A 22,876-nucleotide genomic window follows, 5' to 3' on the forward strand; every position below is an offset into this window, starting at 1 on the left:
GCACTTTGGGAGGTCGAGGCGGGTGGTTCACCTGAGGTCAGGAGTTTGAGAACAGCCTAGCCAACATGGTGAAACCCCGTCTCTACTAAAAACACAAAAATTAGCTAGGTGTGGTGGCAGGTGCCTGTAATCCCAGCTACTTGGAAGGCTGAGGCAGAGGAATTGATTGAACACTGGAGGTGGAGGTTGCAGTGAGCTGAGATCATGCCATGGCACTCCAGCCTGGGTGACATGCACAAAACTCCGTCTCAAAATAAAAAAAAAGAAAATGAAAATACAACACATCAAAATTTGAGAGACATAGGTAAAGCAGTGCTGAGTGGGTAATTCATAGCACTAAATGCACACATAAGAAAATAAGAAAATCTCAAATCAATAATCTAAACTCCTACATCAAGAATCTAGAAAAAGGGCAAGTTAATCAGGAAAAAAGAAATAGTAAATAACAGAAACCAATTAAATTGAGAAACAGGAAAACAACAGAGAAAAATCAATGAAACAAAAACCTGAGTCTGTTCTTTGAAATGATCAATAACACTGACAAATCTCTAGGAAGAATGACAAAAAAAAAAGAGAGAGAGAAGACACAAATTACCTATATCAACAATTAAATAGGAGAGATCACTATAGACACTGCAGACATCAAAAGGATAAGAAGGGTATACACACATATACAGACATAAATTTAGTAATATAAATAAAACAGACCAATTCCTCAAAAAACACAAACTACAAAAACTCACCCGATATAAGATAGATAATGTGAACAGTTTTATAACTATCAAAGAAACTGAATTAGTCATTTAAAAATTCACAAAAAAGAAAGCTCCAGGCCAAGATGCTTTTACCAGAGAATTCTACCAAAGGTTGAAGTAAGAATGAGCACAAATCCTTGACAATCTTTTGCAGAGAATGGGAGGGAACATTTCTCAAAGCATTTTTTGAAGCCAATGTGATCTTGATATCAAAACCAGATAAAGACAGTATCTGGCAAATACAGACACAAAAATTCTTAACAAAATATTAGCAAGTAGAATTTGGCAATATGTAAATAGTTTTACAACACCATGACCAAGTAAGGTTTATTCAAGAGATTCAGGGCTGGCTTAATATTAAAAAAAAAAAAAAAAAAACTCAAAGTAATCTACCCATATTAAATGGCTAAAGAAGAAAAATCACATGGTTATATTAACTGATTTAAAAAAAACACATTTCACAAACATCAGCAAACAGAAATGAAAAAACTCCCAGAAATAGAAATGGAAGAGAACTTCTTCAACATGTTAAAAACCATCTACAAAAAACAAACCAGCAAAAACCAACCAAACAATAACAACAAAAACTGTACAGCTAATATTATTCTTAATTGTGAAAGACTGAATACTTACCCCCCTAAGACCGGGAACAAGGCAGGATATCTGCTCTCACCACTCTTATTCAACATAGTGCTGGAAGTTCTAGCCAGTGCAATAAGGTAGAAAAGGGAATAAAAGGCATACACATCAGAAAGGAAGAAATTAAACCGCGCCTATTTGCCAACATCAACATCTACAACAACAAAATCCCAAAGAATCTTCAAAAAAATTTCTAAAACTAATAAATGAGTTCAGCAAGGTTGCAGGATACCAGATACACATATAAAAATCAACTGTATTTTTATAAATTAGCAATGAACATATGAACACTGAAATTATAAATACAATGACATTTACCATTGTTCAAAAAAAAATACAAGGAATTAAATTTAATAAGACATTAGATATGTACAGGACTTATATGCTAAAAATGACAAAACGCTGATTAAAGGAGTCAAGTAAGATCTAAATAAATGCAGAGACATACTGTGTTCATGGATCGAAGACTCAGCATAGGAAAGATATTCTCTCCAAATTGATATATAGGTTTAACATAATTCCTATCAAAATCCCAGCAATTTTTCTTGTAGACATAGACAAGTTTAACAAATGCAGACAGAAAGAAAGACAAGGAAATAAAATAGCTAAAGCAATTTTGAAAAAAGAAGACTAGGCCGGGCGCGGTGGCTCAAGCCTGTAATCCCAGCACTTTGGGAGGCCGAGACGGGCGGATCACGAGGTCAGGAGATCGAGACCATCCTGGCTAACACAGTGAAACCCCGTCTCTACTAAAAATACAAAAAAAACTTAGCCGGGCGAGGTGGCAGGCGCCTGTAGTCCCAGCTACTCGGGAGGCTGAGGCAGGAGAATGGCGTGAACCCGGGAGGCGGAGCTTGCAGTGAGCTGAGATCCGGCCACTGCACTCCAGCCTAGGTGACAGAGCGAAACTCCGTCTCAAAAAAAAAAAAAAAGAAGAAGACTAAAGGGAGAGGAATCAGTCTATTCAATATAAGGATTCATAGCCTAATAAAGACACTGATTGGTTTTGGCAAAAGGACAGACACATGGGTCAATGGAACAAAATGAAGAACCCAGAAATAGACCTACACAAATAAGCCCAAATGATTTTTGAGAAATGTGCAATCCTTTCTCAATAGAGAGACTATATAGTCTTTTCAACAATTAGTGCTGGAACAATGGGACATCCACAGGCAAAAAAAACTGAATCTTGATCTTAACCTCACACACAAAAAACAACTCAAAATAGATCCTGTACTTAAACTTAAAATGCAAAACAATGATATAGTTACAAAAAACCTAAGAGATTTGGAATCTAGGATTAGGCAAAAAGTTCCAGACTTGACACCAAAAGCAAAGAGTATAAAAGGAAAAATGGATACACTGGACTTCATTGAAATGAAAATTTTTTTTGCCTTGAAAGACTCTGTCAAGAGGATGAAGAAAGAAGCAAAAGACCAGGAAAAATATATTTGCAAACCATACACCTGACAAAGGGCTAATATCTAAACACAAAACTCAATAGTAAAAAACCAACCAATTATGGATTGAATTGTGTTCTCAAAAAGATATGGTGAAGGTGTAACTCCCAGTACCTTTGAATGTGACTTTATTTGAAAATAGGGGTGTTGAAGATGTAATTAAGAAGTTAAAGTTACACTAGAATAATCCAATATGATTGGTGTCTTTATAAGAAGAGGAAAAGAGACAGAGAGATATAGGAGGAGAGAATGCTGTGTGATATTATAAGAAGCAGAGACTGAAGGATTGCTGGCTGTCATCAGCAGTTTGAAGAAAGGCATGAACAAATCCTTTCTCAGAGCCCTCAGACAGAACAACCTTGCTATTTATTTATTTATTTATTTATTTATTTTTTGCAAGTGATTCTCCTGCCTCAGCCTCCCTAGTAGTTGGGACTACAGGAGCGCACCACTATGCTCTGTTAATTTTTGTATTTTTAGTAGAGACGGGGTTTCACCATGTTGGTCAGGCTGGTCTTGAACTTCTAGACTCAAGTGATCTGCCTACCTTGGCTTCCCAAAGTGTTGGGATCACAGGTGTGAGCCACTGTGCCCGGCCACCAACATCTTGATTTCAGACTTCTAAACCCCAGAATTGTGAGACAATAGATTTTCTGTAGTTTTAACCCACCCAGTTTATGGCACTTTGTTAAGGCAGCCCTAGGAAACAATTCAATTAGAAAATGGGCAAAAGAGATATTTCACCAAAAGGAATATACAGATGGTAAATAAGTACACAAACATATGTTCAAAATCATTAGCTATTCGGGAAATAGAATGTAAAGCCACAATGAGAAATTACTAAATTATACCTATCAGAATGGCTAAAGTAAAAAGTTGTAACACCACCAAATGCTGGCAAGAATGCAGAGAAACTAGAGCATTTTATCTTGGTGGTGGTAATATAATATGGTATAGCCACCCTGGAAAATAGTTTATCAGTTTCTTGTAAAATTAAACATGCAACTGCCATACAACTCAGCAGTTGCACTCCTGGGTATTTATTCCAGGAAAGTGAAGACCTATGTTCACATACAAACCTCAACACAAATGTTCATGGCAGCTCTATCTGTAATGGTCTAAAATTAGAAACAACCCAAATATCATTCAATGGGTGAATGATTAAACAAACTTGGGTATGCACATCATCAAATGCCACTCAGCAATAAAAAGAAACAAACTACGGATAGATGCAATAATCAGAATCACTTTCCAGATAATTATGGTGAATGAAAAAAGCCAATCCCAAAAGGTTACATACTGTATAAGTACACTTATCTTGATGTACTATAAGAAATCCCTGATGTGATGGAAACCTTCTGTATGTTGACTGTATCAAAATTAATATCCTGGTTATGATATTATACTATAGTTTTACAAGATGTTATCATTACAGGAAATTGTGAAAAGAGTACATAGGATCTTTCTGTACTGTTTATGATAGCTGTATGTGAGTCTACAGTTATCTCAAAATAAAAATTTTAATTAAAAAATATACAATGGAGCAACATCTATACAGGTCTGATGGAAAAGAACTATGATGCTAGAACTGTATATCCAACCAAACTATCTTTCATTTGTATAGAAAAAAAAAGAAAGAAAGAAGGAAAAAGACATTTTTAGACACATAAGTACACTTCTTTCTCTCTATATAGGTATGTAATCATTCCACTAATTAAAACCCCCCACAGTAATCTAGATTAAGGCTTCAGATTATGTCAGCAAAGCATGGAAGATGAATGGGGAGAAGAAAGTTAAGTTGTGCTAATAGTTTTATTTTGAAAAGTTATAACTACTTAATTTAAAAAGTTGTTACAGAAGTATAAATCTAAATATGTATTTTAAAATGTAGGGAGCCACAAATAGTACATGTAATTTTCATAACTAGCAGAGAGGAAAAAGCAGCAAAGAAATCTGGATAATTTCAGCAAAATATAGGGTAAAAAGGGGAAGAAGGGGAGTCATAAGAAAGCAAATGATAGAAATATAAAATAAAACGGTGGGAACAAAATGAAAACTCAATCATGAGAAAAATAAGTGGTTTAAATCCTCCTATTTAAAAAGGCTCTAGCTCCCACCATTTGGCACACACACAAAAACCCCAGAAAGACTCTAGGATGAAGAGAAGTCGGTTAATGGGTACAAAAATACAGTCAGGTACAAAGAATAAGTTCTAGTATTTTATAGTGCAATAGGGAAACTGTAGTTAATACTTTGTTGTATTCCAAACACTATGAAATGAATAAAACTAGATTTTTTTTTTTTTTGAGATGGAGTCTCACTCTCTCGCCCAGGCTAGAGTGCAGTGGTGCCATCTCGGCTCACTGCAACCTCAGCATCCTGAGTAGCTGGGATTACAGGTGTGCGCCACCACACCCAGCTAATTTTTGTATTTTATCTATATAGAGTGTGTGTGTATGTATAAATAACTTTGTGTCTTAACAAAGAAAACACCTTTTCAAATGAATCTGGAACATCTACATTTAGATAAATTATTTATTATGCCATAGGAACAGTCCAAAGAACAGAGCTCTTAGAGGCCACAATATGTGACTACAATGTGTAAAATTAACTCAATAAAAAGATAAACAAAAGGAAACTACTTATAAATTTAAAAAATAATCTTTAAAATGACTTTAGGCCGGGTGTGGTGGCTCATAGCTGTAATCTCAGTGCAGCACTTTGGGAGGCCAAGGTGGGCAGATCACCTGAGGTCAGGAGTTCGAGACCAGCATGGCCAACATGGTGAAACCCCGTCTCTACTAAAAATACAAAAATTAGGCCGGGCGCGGTGGCTCAAGCCTGTAATCCCAGCACTTTGGGAGGCCGAGACGGGCGGATCATGAGGTCAGGAGATCGAGACCATCCTGGCTAACACGGTGAAACCCCGTCTCTACTAAAAATACAAGAAAATTAGCCGGGCGAGGTGGCGGGCGCCTGTAGTCCCAGCTACTTGGGAGGCTGAGGCAGGAGAATGGCGTGAACCCGGGGGAGTGGAGCTTGCAGTGAGCCGAGATCGCGCCACTGCACTCCAGCCTGGGGCACAGAGCAAGACTCCGCGTCAAAAAAAAATACAAAAATTAGCCAGGTGTGGTGGTGGGTGCCTGTAATCCCAGCTACTCAGGAGGCTGAGACAGGAGAATCCCTTGAATCCAGGAAGCGGAGGTTGCAGTGAGCAGATTGTGCCATTGCACTCCAATCTAGGTGACAAGAGTGAAACTCCACCTCAAAAAAATAAAATAAAATAACTTCTGTCTAGTAAGTAACTAAAACAAATCACAGACCATTTGAAAGTTAATCACATTGTGGGAAAAAAGTCTCATACTGAGAGAAAAATCCATAACCTTCAACGTGGGAAAAGTATTCTTACAGGCTACTGTGTAGGTGTGGAAGTGTAACTGATTGTATTATCAATCTAAAAAATAATAATGAAAATAAATGGACACAAGAATTCAATTCTGGAAAGTAGAAAAAGAACAAATCAAACAAAATAAGCCAGAAGAAGGAATTAATAAAGGTCAAACAAAAATGTATGAATTAAAACAAAACAATGAAAGGAATTGAAATCAACTAACCAAAACACTAAGAATGAGACAGATAAAAAGTATTCTTATGCAGAGATTTAAAAACATCCATGAGATAATTTGAGTACTAGTTTTAAAATCTAGAATAGACTTTATAGGAATATAACCAAAACTGGCTCAAGAAGAAAACTTGAAAATATAGAAATATCTTCACAAAAAAGGCTTCAGACCCTAATGGCAATGAAGGTAGAACTCGCCAAACTTGCATAGATAAGCAGTCTGCTATGTACAGTAGTCCCTGCTTATCGACGGTGGATATGTTCAGAGACCCCCACTGGATGCCTGAAAACCTGGATAGTACTGAGCCCTATGTTTTTTTGAATTGATAACCAAGACCCTAATGGGCAGGTAGTGTACACAGCATGTAGACACTGGGCACAGGATGATCCACGTCCTAGATGAGATGCAGTGAGCACAACAGCTTGAGATTTCATTACACTATTCAGAATGGTGAACAATCTAAAACTTACAAATTGTTTTGGGAATTTTCCATTTAATATTTTCAGACTACAGTTGACCATGGGTAACTGAAACTGCAGAAAGCGAAACTGAAAATAAGGGGGAACTACTGTAAACTGATCCAGAGTATAGAAAAAAATGATGGAAAGCATCCCAACTCATTTAAAGGTGTAAGCATAATCTGGAAACTAAAACCACAACTTTACAGCACAGTTCATAAACCCAAGGCCCCTGGACTGAATCTGGCCTGAAAAAGTACTTTGGCCTATACAAAGTTTTAAAGATTAAGATAATTTAGATTTGGGAGATTTAACATAAAATTAGCAATTTCCAGCTCTATACAGAAAAAGGTCAGATCTAATAACCCTGGGCTCCATTCTTGCACCGCAAAAACAGCCTGGAGCTGAGTGGCCTCTGCTCCCAGGCTGCCATGTTGCGCAATGTGTGTGTGTGTGTGTGTGTGTGTGTGTGTGTGTGTGTGTGTGTGTTGCGGGGGTGTGCGGTGCTGAATGCTCATGGGTTACAGTGTAAGTGTGTGTGTGTGTGTGTGTGTGTGTGTTGCGGGGGTGTGCGGTGCTGAATGCTCATGGGTTACAGTGTAAGTGTGCCTGGCCCTATGTCAACAGAATCGCCATTTGTCACCATTTCTACCACTCCTTATCACTTCCTAATTCTGGACCAAATGCAGGTTGCCATTTGTGCTTAGGCTGTTATTTTCCTCAATGTAAATATTTCTACCTCTATCAAAAAAACAAAATAAAATAAATTGATGGATTCATGATTTTGCTTTCTACCAAGTGTATTTGGCTGATTCAATTTCTTGCCTGGCTTCTGTTGGCACTGAGTTTGTGCCCCTGCTTTACGATTTCTATCTTTGGTTTCCCCACATCAGATTACAGAAATACCCACTTATATTCTCTTTCATTTGCGTAGTTTTGTACCTTAAATTTAAATGTTTAATCCATCTTGAATTTATGGCATGGAAAAAAAACCTAAAATGGTTTTTCCAATTTAGTCAACTATTCCAACAGCATTTATAAAATTCTTTCTCCACTGTCTTAAAGTTCTACCTTTTTCAGAGTCACTTTTTTTTTTTTTTTTTTTTGAGACAGAGTCCTGCTCTGTCTTCAGGCTAGAGTGCAGTGGCGCCATCTCAGCTCACTGCAACCTCCACCTCCCGGGTTCAACTGATTCTTCTGCCCCAGCTTCCCCAGTAGCTGGGACTACAGGCATGTGCCACCACACCCAACTAATTTTTTTGTATTTTTACATACATACATTACATATAAATTAGCATACCACTAATTCATATATGCTAGGGCAATATTTTCATCATTATTCTTCCTCTTTAATATTTTCAAGGCTATTCTTATAAAATCTTTTTTTCAGCTAAACAAGTCTTTTTTTTTTTTTTTTTTTTTTGAGACGGAGTCTCGCTCTGTCACCCAGGCTGGAATGCAGCCGCCGGATCTCAGCTCACTGCAAGCTCCGCCTCCCGGGTTTACGCCATTCTCCTGCCTCAGCCTCCCGAGTAGCTGGGACTACAGGCGCCTGCCACCTCGCCCGGCTAAGTTTTTGTATTTTTAGTAGAGATGGGGTTTCACTGTGTTAGCCAGGATGGTCTCGATCTCCTGACCTCGTGATCCGCCCGTCTCGGCCTCCCAAAGTGCTGGGATTACAGGCTTGAGCCACCGCGCCCGGCCTAAACAAGTCTTTAAAATATTCTATTGGGCCGGGCACAGTAACTCATGCCTGTAATCCCAGCACTTGGGGAGGCAGAGGTGGGCAGATCACTTGAGCTCAGGCGTTCAAGATCAGCCCGGACGACAGGTAAAACCCCGTCTCTACGAAAAATATAAAAATTAGCTTGGCATGGTGGTGCATGTCTATGGTCCCAGCTACTTAGCGGGCTGAGGTGGGAGGATCAACTGAGCCCAGGAGCAGTGAGCCCTAATCGTACCACTGCACTCCAGCCTGGGCAACAGGGTGAGACCCTGTCAGTCTCTCTCTCTCTCTCAATCAATCAATCAATCAATCAATGTTATTGTGAAGCTAATTGAAAGTACATTAAATTTATTGCTTATTTTGGGGAGAATGGGTCTTGCTATAGTCTGAATATCTGTTCCCTCCCAAACTCATCTTGAAACCTAATAACCATTTTAACAGTATTAAGAGATAGAGGGCTGGGCGCGGTGGCTCACATCTGTAATCCCAGCACTTTGGGAGGCTGAGGCAGGTGGATCATGAGGTCAGGAGTTCGAGACCAGCCTGGCCAATGTGGTGAAACCCCGTCTCTACTAAAGATACAAAAAAATTAGCCACGCGTGGTGGTGCGTGCCTGTAATCCCAGCTATTCGGGGGCCTGAGGCAAGAGAATTGCTTGAACCCGGGAGGCAGAAGTTGCAGTAAGCCTAGATGGTGCCATTTTGCGCACCAGCCTGGGCCAACAGGGTGAGACTCCATCTCAAAAAAAAAAAAAAAGAGAGGTGGGAGCCTGCTGCAGTGGCTCACACCTATAATCCCAGCACTTTGGGAGGCCAAGGCAGAAGGATTCCTTGAGCCCAAGAGTCCCTGACTAGCCTGGGCAACATAGGGAGACCCTGTCTCTACAAAATTAAAAAAATCAGTAGCCAGGTGTGGCGGCACATGCCTGTGGTCCCAGCTACTTGGGATGTTGAGGTGGAAGGACTGCTTAGCCCCAGGAGGTCAAGGCTGCAGTGAGCTGTGATTGTGCCGATGTACTCCATCCAGCCTGCGTGACAGAGTGAGACCCTGTCTCTACAAACAAAGTGAGACCTTTAATAGGTGATTAGGCTACGAGGGATCTGCCTTCATGAATGAATTAATGCCATTACCAAGGGAGTGGGTTCCTTATAAAAGGAAGAGTTCGGACCCCTTTTGTGTTTGTTTCTCCCTGTCTTTCCCTTTCTCTCATCTCTGACCTTCTGCAATGTGATGCCTTCCACCATGCTATGATGCAGCAGGTACCTTGCCAGATGCCAGTATCTTGTTGATTGTGAACTTCTTGGCTTCTAGAACTCTAAGAAATAAATTCCTGTTCATTATAAATTTCTCAGTCTGTAGTATTCTGTTATGGCAGCACAAATGGACTAAGGGAGGTCTTTACATCCAGGCACATGACTTGTTTTTTCATTTATTCTAGTTTTATTTTACTACTTTCAGTAGATTTGTATAGCTTATTCATACAGGTTTTGGACTTTAGTTTATCCCTAGTTACCATATATACATTTGCCTATATGTATTATAAATGGAATCTTTTTTCCTTTATATTTTCTAAACTGGTTATTCCTAGCATTTAAAGAAGCTACTTCTTTGTATATTTATTTTGCAGCCTAACCTAGAAAAAATTTTAGTGCAAGTGCAACTAACTGCCATATAAGTAAATCTTAATAAAGTACCCACAGAATACCCAGCTTGGAGCAGTGAGCTCTCCAAGAAAAACTAGCTGCGAAATATACACCAAGACAACTAAACAGAGTGACTTTCTGTGTAATCTTTTTATTTATATATCACCTAAAATAATTATAAAAATACATATCAGCCAGGCGTGGTGACTCACACCTGTAATCCCAGCACTCTGGGAGGCCAAGGCGGGCAGATCACCTGAGGTCAGGTGTTTGAGACCAGCCTGGCCAACATGGTGAAACCCTATCTCTACTAAAAATACAAAAATTAGCTGGGCATGGTGATGTGCACCTGTAGTCCCAGACACTTGGGAGGCTGAGGCAGGAGAATCACTTGAACCCAGGAGGTGGAGGTTGCAGTGAGCCGAGATTGCGCCACTGTACTCCAGCCTGGGTGACAGAGGAAGACTTGGTCTCAAGGAAAAAAAAAAAAAAGTGAAAAAGCCTGGGCACAGTGGCTCATGCCAGTAATCCCAGTGTTTTGGGAGGCTGGGGTAGCAGGGTAGCAGGACAACTTGAGCCTGGGCGTTTGATACCAGTCTGAGCAATATAGCAAGACCCAGGCAAGGTGGGGTACACCTGTAGTCCTAGCTACTCAGGAGGCTAAGGTGGGAGGATTGCTTGAGCCCAGGAATTGGAGTCTGTGGTGAGCTATGACCAGATCATACCACTGTACTCCAGTCTTGGCAACAGGGCTAGACCCTATCTCTTCAAAAAAAAGAAAGAAAGCTTTTAGCAAATTAGAAATAACGCACTTCTTCATTGAGTACCTTTATGGCCTCTTGTGAGCTTTGGTTAGCAAGATTTTCCTGGGACCTAGTCATCCCTGGCAAGGCTGCATTTCTGGATATTTGAGGACCAGATACTGTAATGCAGCACCTCCAGTGGATATCCTGCATTGAGAGATTTTGAGCCTCAGCACCTAAGCTGGCCCTCCTGAATGATATCACTGCCTCACTTAAGGTGCTCCAGTCTCTACAACTCATATTTCAAAGGTCTCCCTCTGTATTCCCAGTCTTTTATGATCTTTTATAATCTGTAAACTTAATTATTTGAAACAGATATCGGGGTTCCACCTGGGAAAAAGAGATCAGGGTTCAAACATCTTTTATCTTCAAAAGGCAGACAGCTAGGCAAGAAATTGGCTGGCGTTCCATAAATATTTTTCTAAGAGTATCTTCTCTCTATTGTTTAAAGTTTGAGGTTATCCTTGTTTTTTCATTCTTCAGAGGATAACTCTTCTTTCTTTCAAGTTTTTTTTTCTTTCTTTTAAATCTCAGTATACACCAGAAGACTTCTTTCTAGTTTTAAGACACTGATAATTAGGTATCTGGGTATTCTGTCTTTAAGTACCAAATCTGGAAAGAAGTAACTCCGAAACCTCTCAGTCTTCAGGCAAAAGTCTATTTTTCTACAGTAACTTCTTTAATGTTTCCTTTTCTGGGGCTTCCTCTTATTTACACCCCTTCCCATTATTTAAAGGACAGTTGGGGGAACAACAACAAAAAACTATGTCTATTGGAATTGCCATAATCAATTTGTCTATTCCATCTATGTTTTAATCGGGATCTTTCCATTTAGCCTTAATTTTACTGACTACCTCATTATTTTGATTACTTTTTTATCAAAGGATGTTGTGATTTTAAAGTATGTTTCATTGCAGTGTTTTAGCTTTTTTTCACCTAATTCTAACCAGACGTATATATGTATGTATGTATGTATGTATGTATGTATATATTTGTTTGTTTGAGAAATGGTCTCACTATGTTGCTTTGGCTGGACTTGAACTCCTGGGCTCCAGCAATCCTCCTGCTTCAGTCTCCAGAGTAGCTGGGCCTACAGATGTGTGGCACCATGCCTGACCAGTTCCTTTAATTTACTTATTTTTTTTCCCTGATCAGTTCCTTTTAATAGCCTTTGTGTTTTTTTATCCTTTCCAGCCCTGTTATTGAAAATTCCAATTTCTTCACAGTTTGGATTTTTTCTGTTTCTTCTGCTACCATTGTTTTCTCTGGGTTTGTGCACAGCTTTTCTCTTTGCTGCTGTTCCACAGTTCTAAAATCAAGCCTGAGGTGCTATCTTTAATTTGTTTACCATAATTGAAGTTTGTCTACTTGAATATTTTTAAAAATTTCAGATGTTTGTTATTTTGGTGAGTCTATTTTTACTCTGCCATATTCCCAGTAATTTTTTTTTTTTTTTGAGACGCAGTTTCGGTCTTGTTGCCCAGGCTGGAGTGCAATGGCGCGATCTCGGCTCTCTTCAACCTCTGCCTCCCGGGTTCAAGCGAATTCCTGCCTCAGCCTCCTGAGTAGCTGAGATTACAGGCATGTGCCACCACAGCCAGCTAATTTTGTATTTTTAGTAGAGACGGGGTTTCTCCTAGTAGAGGTCTGGTTTCTCCTCGAAGAGAGTTTGAGACTGGTCTTGAACTTCCGACCTCAGGCCCTGGCCTCCCAAAGTGCTGGGATTACAGGCGTGAGCCACCATGCCCGGCCATTTTCTCCATTTTTATGTAATGATGAAATCTATTTTCAATGTAAATCATTCTATCAGATCTTTATGAGACTTCACTTTGAGGGCAAAGAAGACTTTAACGTCTCATGCTCCCTTTTTTTTTTTTTAACAATTAAAAAAAATTAAACAATTTTTTTTTAAATAATTAAATCCATACCTTTTCACAGGTATGGATTTAATTATTTTCTTTCTTCCTTCCCTTTCCTCCTTCCTTCTGTTTCCTCCTTGCCTCCTTCCTTCCTTCTTTACTCCTTCCCTCCTTGCTCTGTCGCTTGGATTGGGTGCAGTAGTGCAATCATACCTCACTGCAGCTTCGACCTCCTGAGCTCAAGGGATCCTCCTGCCTCAGCTTCCCGAGTGGCTGGGACTATGGGCACATGTCACCATACCCAGCTATTTTTTGAAATTATTTTTTGTAGAGGCGGGGTTTAACCATGTTGCCCAGGTTGGTCTTGAACTCCTGGCCTCAAGTGATCCTCCCTGCCTTGGCCTCCCAAAGTGTTGGGATCATAGGCATGAGCCACCATGCCAGCCCCTTTCTTCTTTTGTTTTTGTGCCATAGATTCAGTAGAACTCAAATTCCCTTCTGACATCTGTATCCCAGGCATGAGTGTGCATGCAGTGTAATTTTTTTTTTTTTTTTTTTTTTTTTGAGACAGAGTCTCGCTCTGTTGCCTAGGCTAGAGTGCAGTGGCACAATCTTGGCTCACTGCAGCCTCAGCCTCCCAGGTTCAAGCAAATTTTCCTGCCTTAGCCTCCCGAGTAGCTGGGACTACAGGCGCGTGCCACCATGCTCAGCTAATTTTTTGTATTTTTAGTAGAGATGGGGTTTCACTGTGTTAGCCAGGATGGTCTCGATCTCCTGACTTCGTGATCCATCCACCTTGGCCTTTTTTTTCTTTTTTTTAAAAGAGGCAGAGTCTTGCTCCATCACCCAGGCTGGAGTGCAGTAGCATGATCATAGCTAAGTGCAGCCTCAAACTCCTAGAGTCAAGGGATCCTTTTACCCCAGCGTTGGGATTACAGGCGTAAGCCACAACTCCCAGCCCTACACTTTTACAAAGAATCTGCTAATCAACATTTAACTATTGACTTCTACATGATTAATTGTTTTTTGATTAACTGATGGCAGCACTCTTAGGAATATGAGTTAGGGGGAAACAACACAGAGTAATGCAGACAGAAGGAGGATGAAATGGAAGACAAGTTATAAAGGAAGAAAATACTCTCAGGTTGAACTTTACATCTTAATTACACAAAGGCAGTGTGAAAAGAAATACGAAGCAATGAGCGGTTCCCATCTCAACATGAAATAAACTCTAGGGGTAATACCATAACTACTTAATTTTAGAAAAAAGCTGATTTCGTTCCCAAGAAAACAACATTTTTTTTTCTGCTGCGAGGAAAATCAAAATGCAACAGGAGAGCAATGCCTTATTTTGGCACTCAAAACTATCCTCTGATTATCTGCAGATGTTTACTTTTAAATCTCTCTCAAGTCTGATGAATGGGCCTGTGAGTCTCTTTACTCAGAGCCAATTTTTAGTCTACATTAAAGACTCATTAGCTCCTGGTTCTCATATAGGTCAGCATAACAGATATCTGCAGAGCACAAAACAAATATGATTCTTAAAAATTTGGTGTTTCCATGAAAAGAATCCCACAATAGAGGATTCAATGAGCCATGTGAACTGAGGTTCTGAGATTCTCATATTATTTAAACAGCTCAGCTTCTTCTGTGATTGTACTGGACTCTTGGAAGGGGATGAGTGGGGACATAATTTAAAGAGTTTTCACTGCCGGCAGTAATTTACAGTAAACTAGAGAGTATTCACTCTTAAGAGGCTAGCTAGATATACGAGAAAAATACAAGCAAGCATAGGTAGAGATGATGTAAATTAGGGAAATTAAACAAAAATTTTCCAGATGTATAGGTAACTAATCACATATGTAAGCATCTTTATCTTCAGCAGCAGCAGCAGCTTAAAATTAAAAAAAAATTTTTTTTTTTTTTGGTGTTTCAGGCTGGGCGTGGTGGCTCATGCCTATAATCCCAGCACTTTGGGAGGCCGAGGTGAGAGGATAGCTTAGGCCCAGGAGTTCAAGACCAGACTGGACAACATGGCAAGATCCCGTCTCTACAGAAAAATTTAAAAATTAGCCAAGTGTGATGGTATGCACCTGTGGTCCCAGCTACTCAGGAGGCTGAGGTGAGAAGGTTGCTTGAGCCCAGGAGGTCGATGCTGCAGTGAGCCGTGATCATGCCACTGCACTCCAGCCTGGGTGACAGAGAATGATCCTGTCTCAAAAAAAAAAAAATAATAATAATAATTGGTGTGTCCAGTAGCTGAAATAAACAGCAGTTATCATTAATGTTAACCTACTTATTCACTGGAATTAATATAGAGATGGATCATGAAAAGAAACTCTTTTTTGTTGTTTGTTTTTTTGAGACATGGTCTTGCTCTGTGGCCCAGGCTGGAATGCAGAGGTGCAATCACAGATCACTGCCACCTCAACCTCTTGGGTTCAAGCAACCTTTCTGCCTTAGCCTCCCCAGGAGCTGCAACTATAGGCATGCACCATGAAGCCCAGCTAATTTTTTTATTTTTATAGAGATGGGGTCTTGCTATTTTGCCCAGGTTGGTCTGGAATTCCTGAGCTTAAGGGATTCTCCTGCCATGACCTCAGAAAGTGCTGGGATTACAAGCGTGAGCCACTGCACCAGGCACATATGAAATTTTTTGAAAAATATTTTGGGTAATATATATTATTTGAAAATGGCTGTATCTTGTCTAATCCTTCAAGAAAACCAACCTGATTGCAAAGAAGAAATTAAAATGATTATTTGCAGGTGATGGTAAAATAAAGAATCTTACTAAAAGAACAAAAAGAATACTAATAAATACATGCAATCTGTATTAAGAAAATATAAAAGACACAAAAAAAGATGTGAGTAACTAAAATATCCTCTTCTTGGTTGTAAAGATTCTAAATATTATAAAGATGTCAATTTTCCTTAAATCCATCAATTTAATGCAGATACAATTTTAAAAAACTGACAGGGTTTGTCTTTTCTGAGAGGATAAGAGTGGTGGGAGAAGCTAATTCTAGTTTAAAAGTAAAAATGAAAATGAAAGCATAGCCAGAAATATTCTAAAAAAGAAAAACCTGTGCTGCTGACACTTGAATTGACGGATGAACAGGACAGAATAGAGATAGGATAGTTGCTGTTTACCAAATATTTTCAGCTTTCCATCTTCCTTCTGTACACATGTATGACTGTACTTCCTGGCTGTCTTGTTGTGGGTAGGGTCATGTGACTAAAACTTGTCAGCAAGCTGTGAAGGGAACTGATGTATGTCTCTTTCAGGCTGAACATCTTATTGATGGTGTGAGATTCTCCAGGCCCCTCTTTCCCTTAATCAGGACAGCTGGTAATGTTCAAGATGGTGGCAACTCCATTAGTTTCTGAGTGAGAAGACATGGAGTACAGCTCTCAGCCAACTCTTGATGAACACGTACCAAAAGGAAGGAAAATTCTTGTTGTAAGCCATTAAGATTTTGAGGTTGTTTGTTACCACAACATAACCTAGCTTATGCTAGTGGATACAAGAAAGTTAAAGAATAGCCCAAATTAATATAGGAATCATAAAGCTGACATTTCCCATTAGTGAGAGAGAGAGATGGATTATTCACAAATGATATTGGGACAATTAGGTAGCCAGTTGAGAAAAGGAATTAAGATAGCCTTATTCTTTGTATTAAAATATATCTGAGCTGTACCAAAGGTTTAAATATAAAAAATGAAATTATGAAAATATTAAAAGATATCAAAGAATTTAAAAAATAATCTCAAAATGCAGAAGGCCTTTCTAAGTAAAACCCAGAAGCACCCCCTAAAAAAATCCACAGAAACTTTCTGCTTAGGAGAAAAAAGTACTCTCACACATTATTAGTGGCACTGTGAGTAGAATTATTGGCTTCCACAAAAGCAACTCAGCAAAATTATACATGCACTTACCTATTGACCCAGCAACTCCACATTTAGGAATTTATCTTTCAGATGTAGTTGCACGCATACGCAAAGACACGTTTGTACCAGGCTCTTCACACAGCCTTGTTTATAAAAGCAAAAGGTTGGCGGCAACCTGAATATGTAATTGGTTACGTCATGGAATATCACTATAATCTAATATTTTGCAGTTGTTAAAGAATGATACCAGGACAGCCATGGTGGCTCACGCCTGTAATCTCAGCACTTTGGGAGGCCATGGTGGGAGGACTGCTTGAGGCCAGGAGTTAGAGACCAGCCTGGGTCAACACAATTAAAAATATATACATTATTATTTTTAATTAGCTGGGCATGGTGGCACATGCTTGTAGTCCTAGCTACTCAGAAGGCTGAGGTTAGAGGATCATCTGTGACCTAAGGTTCGAGACTACAGCAAGCTATGATCAAATCACTGCATTCCAGCCAAGATGACAGAGCAAGATCCTGTCTCTAAAAATTAAAAAAAAAAAAAAATGTAGATTTGGCACAGTTCCATAACATTGCTAAATAAAAAACAAAACAAAATAACATACAGACCGTGCATGTGGCATACTACCACTGATATAAAAAGAAAAGAGAAGCTAGCTTTGTATATGTCTAAAAAGGTCTCTAGAAAAATATATAAAAACTGGTATCAGTGATTGAGGCTCTGACAGGGCTAGAAGGACAATGACTTCACTGAATACCTGTTTATAATATCTTTAGTATTTTGTTGCTAGTATATGTTAATGTTACTTATTGAAGAGAATAAAAAATTTAATTGTTAATGGAATTGGAAGAAGCTACTTTTATTTTTATTTACTTTTTTTTTTTTTTTTTTTGAGACGGAGTCTCGCTCTGTCGCCCAGGCTGGAGTGCAGTGGCCAGATCTCAGCTCACTGCAAGCTCCGCCTCCCGGGTTCCTGCCATTCTCCTGCCTCAGCCTCCCGAGTCGCTGGGACCACAGGCGCCGCCACCTCGCCCGGCTAATTTTTTTGTGTTTTTAGTAGAGACGGGGTTTCGCCGTGTTAGCCAGGATAGTCTCGATCTCCTGACCTTGTGATCCGCCCGTCTCGGCCTCCCAAAGTGCTGGGATTACAGGCTTGAGCCACCGCGCCCGGCCCATTTTTATTTACTTTTTAAGCAGCTTTTTTTTTTTTTTTTTTTTTTGAGATGGAGTCTCACTCTGTTGCCCAGGCTGGAATGCAGTGGTGCCATCTTGGCTCACTGCAACCTTCGCCTACCAGATTCAAGTGATTCTCCTGCCTCAGTCTCCCGAGTAGCTGGGACTACAGGCATGTGCCACCACGCCCGGCTAATTTTTTGTACTTTTAGTAGAGATGGGGTTTCACCGTGTTAGCCAGGATGATCTTGATCTCCTGACCTTGTGATCCGCCCGCCTCGGCCTCCCAAAGTACTGGGATTACAGGCGTGAGCCACTGCTTCAGGCCTTAAGAAGCTATTTTTAAAGAAAATTGTCCCAGTTGTTTGTAAACATTCATAGAAATTTAAAAATCTTGATTCTTATTTAAAAGACTTAGTTGAAAATCCTGGCTTTTTCTGGATAAATGTAATGAGGAAAAATTATCACAAGGATAATCAGACACTTCACAAATATCCTATAGCTATCTGTTTTAAATCAGCATTTCCTTAGATAAGGTAATCACTTAATGATCATTTTAATTATTCCTTTATAATTATATATAAATTGTTTCTTCTCAGTTGTCTAATATCTCTAGAACGACAGTAAAAGTAACATGAATAATGCACATTCTTGTCTTAATCTAATGAGATTGCTGTTTCATGAATAGAATATGTGTGGCTACACACACACACACACACACACAGAATTTCCATCTATACCTGCTAACACACTACTTTTTACTGAGTTGGAAAATGTACTCCTTGAGCCCAGAATTTCATTGATTGTAATCCTGTAATACTACATTGTTTACATCCAGTGTAGCAATACAATACTCCTTGAGGGTAACAGAGATCTTACTCATTACTTTACCCACTCAATAACAGTTAGCTTTTTAAAGTATTTCTCTTTACTCAAAGGTAAGCACTAATGATGAGCAGCTCTGACTTCACTAGGAAATCTTCCATTTCTTTGATCTCTTTTGGTTTTGGCATTAGATTGAAATTTTTGGAGAAAATCCTGATTGAGTTATGTGAGGCTGCTTTAGTAAAGCAGCTAAATCAACATACAGGAAGAAGAATAATTAGAATCTGGTTGAAACCACACTGCAGCACTTTACCAGGTAGAATCAGAGCATGAAGCCACATGAACTACGGACTTAGAATAAACTTTAGATCCCTCGGATGTAAAATAGGAAACATAAAATTTCATCACAGCTACCCGGTAGCACTTCAGTATTTTGTCTTTTTTGTTGTTGTTGTTGTTCTTTTGTACACTTCAGTATTTTGAATAAGCTCCTTGTTTTCAATTAGTTATAGAATAATTTACTTTTGCAAACAAACTACAATGTTGTAAGTCTCATACAATTGTTAGACTGGATATTGTATCTCTCTAGGGTCTCCCTTGAAAATAGCTCCATGGATTCCATTAATGACTTTGGCTTTAAATTTCATAGAAACTGACAGATTTGAGATTTTAATATTTGAAATTCTCTTCCTAGTGTCATAATTTCCAAAGCAAAAAGGCTAGACATTGGCTTAAATAAGTCAAAATAATAATGCAAGTAAATCTTTGTATTAAATAGACTACAGTGTTCAGCTTACTACTTTGTTTCTCTGCCATCCTGGTTTATGTTCAAATGGACTGTTAATAATAAAAATGCTATAAGCACAACTGTAAATATATCATCTATGGATTTTGATTACATCCAATGTAGCAATACAATTAATCTAGGAAAAATTAAAAGAGCTAGCCTGATATATATATAATCCCTGAAACTGAAGAACCTTTTTTTTCCAAGTGATTAATTCAGATATTAATCAAAATGAACATTTTACATTGTGCTTTAGAGTTTGTGACTAGGATGTATATATATTATTTAATCCTTATAATCACTATGGGATACATACTATGCTCCCTAGTATTCAGATGAAAAACTGAGACTCAGAAAAGCCAAGCTGGCTGCCCAAACTGAAACCACTAGTGAGTGGTAGAAGAAACAAACTCACATCTTTTTTTTTTTTTTTTGAGGCGGAGTCTCACTCTACTACCCAGGCTGGAGTGCAGTAGCCTGATCTCGGCTCACTGCAACTTCCACCTCCCACATTCAAGTGATTCTCCTGCCTCAGCCTCCCAAGTAGCTGGATTACAGGAGCCCGTCACCACACCCAGCTAATTTTTGTATTTTTAGTAGAGACGGAGTTTCACCATGTTGGCCAGGCTGGTCTCAAACTCCTGACCTCAAGTGATCCGCCCAACTCAGTCTCCCAAAGTGCTGGAATTACAGGCGCGAACCACCACGCCTGGCCACATATCTGAATTCGAATCTCTTACTCTTCCCATGAGAACCTGCTGCCTTCCATGGACCTTGATAAGCCTGGACTGCAGTAGTAGGGTTAGAATGGATACACAAGTAAAAACAATTTCCTTGGTTGGTTCCTGTGGGCAGTTAGTATGCTGATGCATCTTGGATCATCTTCATTGCCTTAGAGGGCCTCCAGAAAGACCAACACCATAATTCCTAAATAAATGGCAACAAAGTATATATTTTTAAACTTTTTATTTTGAAATAATTTTCGATTTATAGGAAAGTTGCAAGAGTTCCCAAATACCCTTCGCCTAGCTTCCCCAAATGTTAAAATCTTACATAAGGATAGTAGAAAGACAGGAAATCAACAGATATAATCCTATTAATTAAAATACAGACTTTATGCAATTTTCCCCAGTTTTCCCATTAATATTCTTTTTCTGTTCTAGGATACCACATTGCATTTAGTTCTATCTTTTTTTTGAGACGGAGTCTCACTTTGTTCCCCAGGTTGGAGTGCAGTGGCGTGATCTCTGCTCACTGCAAGCTCTGCCTCCTGGGTTCATGCCATTCTCCTGCCTCAGCCTCCCAAGTAGCTGGGACTACAGGCGTCTGCCACCACGCCCAGCTAATTTTTTTGTATTTTTAGAGACGGGCTTTCACCATGTTAGCCGGGATGGTCCCATCCTGACCTCGTGATCTGCCCGCCTCGACCTCCCAAAGTGCTGGGATTACAGGCATGAGCCACTGCGCCCAACTGTTGCATTTAGTTATACCTCTTTAGTCTCCTCCAATCTGTGACAAAGAACTGTGTCTTTTAAATTAAAATTAATCAATGTTCATTTCATTCTGAAAATGTCATGACACTTCTCGAAACAGCACTGAATATTAAAAACCTGCTTTGGGAATTGCTAGGTCTATGTGATAATCAAGAAAAATCAAGAAAACATCCTGAAATAAAGAGCCAGAGTGGCCCTAAAGATAGAAAAAAGAAAGCCACTCTTTAAACGCAGGAATTGGCTGTGACAATCTGAATGTATCAGTTGTATTTGAGACACCTGTCCATCAACAGTCAGTTATAACTCCCTGGAAAAGCACAGGGTTACAACATCTACCTCTGGAGTATAACAGATATAAATCAATACAACTCTGTTTAATGGAGCAGTCATTAAAGAGTTATTTAGTTTGTTTTAAATTAAAGGAGTTGAGTTTGTTCAGTCTACAGACAGGGTAAATTAATAACTAAATTCAAGTATACAAAGGTGATTAGAAGGCACTAAATTTTCTCTACATAGTGACCTCCTTTTCTAATTGGTAGCATAAAAGTTGCTGAGCTGTCAGTGATCCTAATTCAAACCCAAACCCCTGTGAAAGGTGAAGAGTCTTTGGACCCTATTGAAGCTACTCTGGGAGAAGTGTCAACAGGGTTCTCTATAAACCTTGATAGCTCACTTCTTATTCTTGAGGATTCTAGATTGAGCACATTAATTCCAGGACTTTAATGGTGAATTCTTAGTTACCCGAAAAGGTACCAGAATTCCCACAGGAGTTTAGAATCCCTGAAGACAAAAGACTAGAAAGCATAAACTGTATGCACTAAAAGTGAAATAAAGAAGTTTAGTAAACCACAAGCACTTCTAGAGTGGGAAAACAGCAACAAGCTAACAAATGAAAAATGGAAGATTCTTTCATTGTAGAGCCTTAAAAGTGAGAGAAGATAATGTCACTGATAGTTTAGCAATTCATAGCCAGGAACTCAGAGCAAATTAGAGAAAGCTGGATGGCAGTAAGTGGGTTCCGTGAAAGATGGCATAGCAGAGGCATTAACCTTGCAGAGTTGAGTTTAGCCACACCCCACCACTACGACTGTAGGCAAGTCTCAATGTCCCATCTATAAAATAGGGAGAGTTACCCACATCCACCTCTGGGGTGTGCCTGGCATATAGTGAGTCCTCATCATTACCATCAGGTCTCTTTTTGTTCTCTGGTGTGAGGCTGGCATTGGGGTTAAGAATCATTTGGGCCTGAGCACATCTCCCTGGGCCACTCTGGGTTAGATCTACATCTTTGAGCCTGAACCACAAGGGGACTCCTTTCTGAAGTGACAGGGACAGGGTACAGAATACTGAGAAACAGACATCAGTTTAGCTACCTTTCTTCAACAACAATTTCCAGATAGCCAACCTGTTTAAATTAAAAGCCTATCTGTTTTTAGATCTAAATTCTGTAGAAGGAGAATTCTATAGCCACAAAACAGCATCTAAGATGTTCATGACAAATTCAGCATTCTTCAAATGGTTATGAATCCAGCAAAGTGTGCAGGCTGCCTGGTAGGTTGACACTGGTGATAATTACCTTGCATTTCTAGATATTATACTCCTAAGCACTGCTTGAAAGTCTCCCCTTTGTCTACTAGGATCACCTCATTCTTTTAAGAAAGATAGTGAAGACTTCATCTTTAAAATGATTTTAGGCAGGCAATGGAACAACTGAGACAACGGGGCAGATCAAATGCT

General features: G+C 39.3%; 1 protein-coding gene across 3 annotated transcripts in view; it reads right to left on the bottom strand.

Annotated features, from left to right (window-relative positions):
• RNF24 (ring finger protein 24) overlaps window positions 1-22,876 on the bottom strand; it is a 93,025-nt gene that overhangs the window by 47,390 nt on the left and 22,759 nt on the right. The window contains exon 2 of one of the 3 annotated variants that reach the window (XM_050745262.1): window positions 1,389-1,457. The exons of the other annotated variants lie outside the window; for them this stretch is intronic. Coding sequence (XP_050601219.1) covers window positions 1,389-1,444 — 56 coding nt within the window. The 5' untranslated portion in view covers window positions 1,445-1,457. The remainder of the gene's footprint in view (window positions 1-1,388; window positions 1,458-22,876) is intronic. 3 annotated transcript variants of the gene reach the window in all.

Source organism: Macaca thibetana, chromosome 10, assembly GCF_024542745.1.
Source record: "Macaca thibetana thibetana isolate TM-01 chromosome 10, ASM2454274v1, whole genome shotgun sequence".
NCBI classification, from domain to species: domain Eukaryota; kingdom Metazoa; phylum Chordata; class Mammalia; order Primates; family Cercopithecidae; genus Macaca; species Macaca thibetana.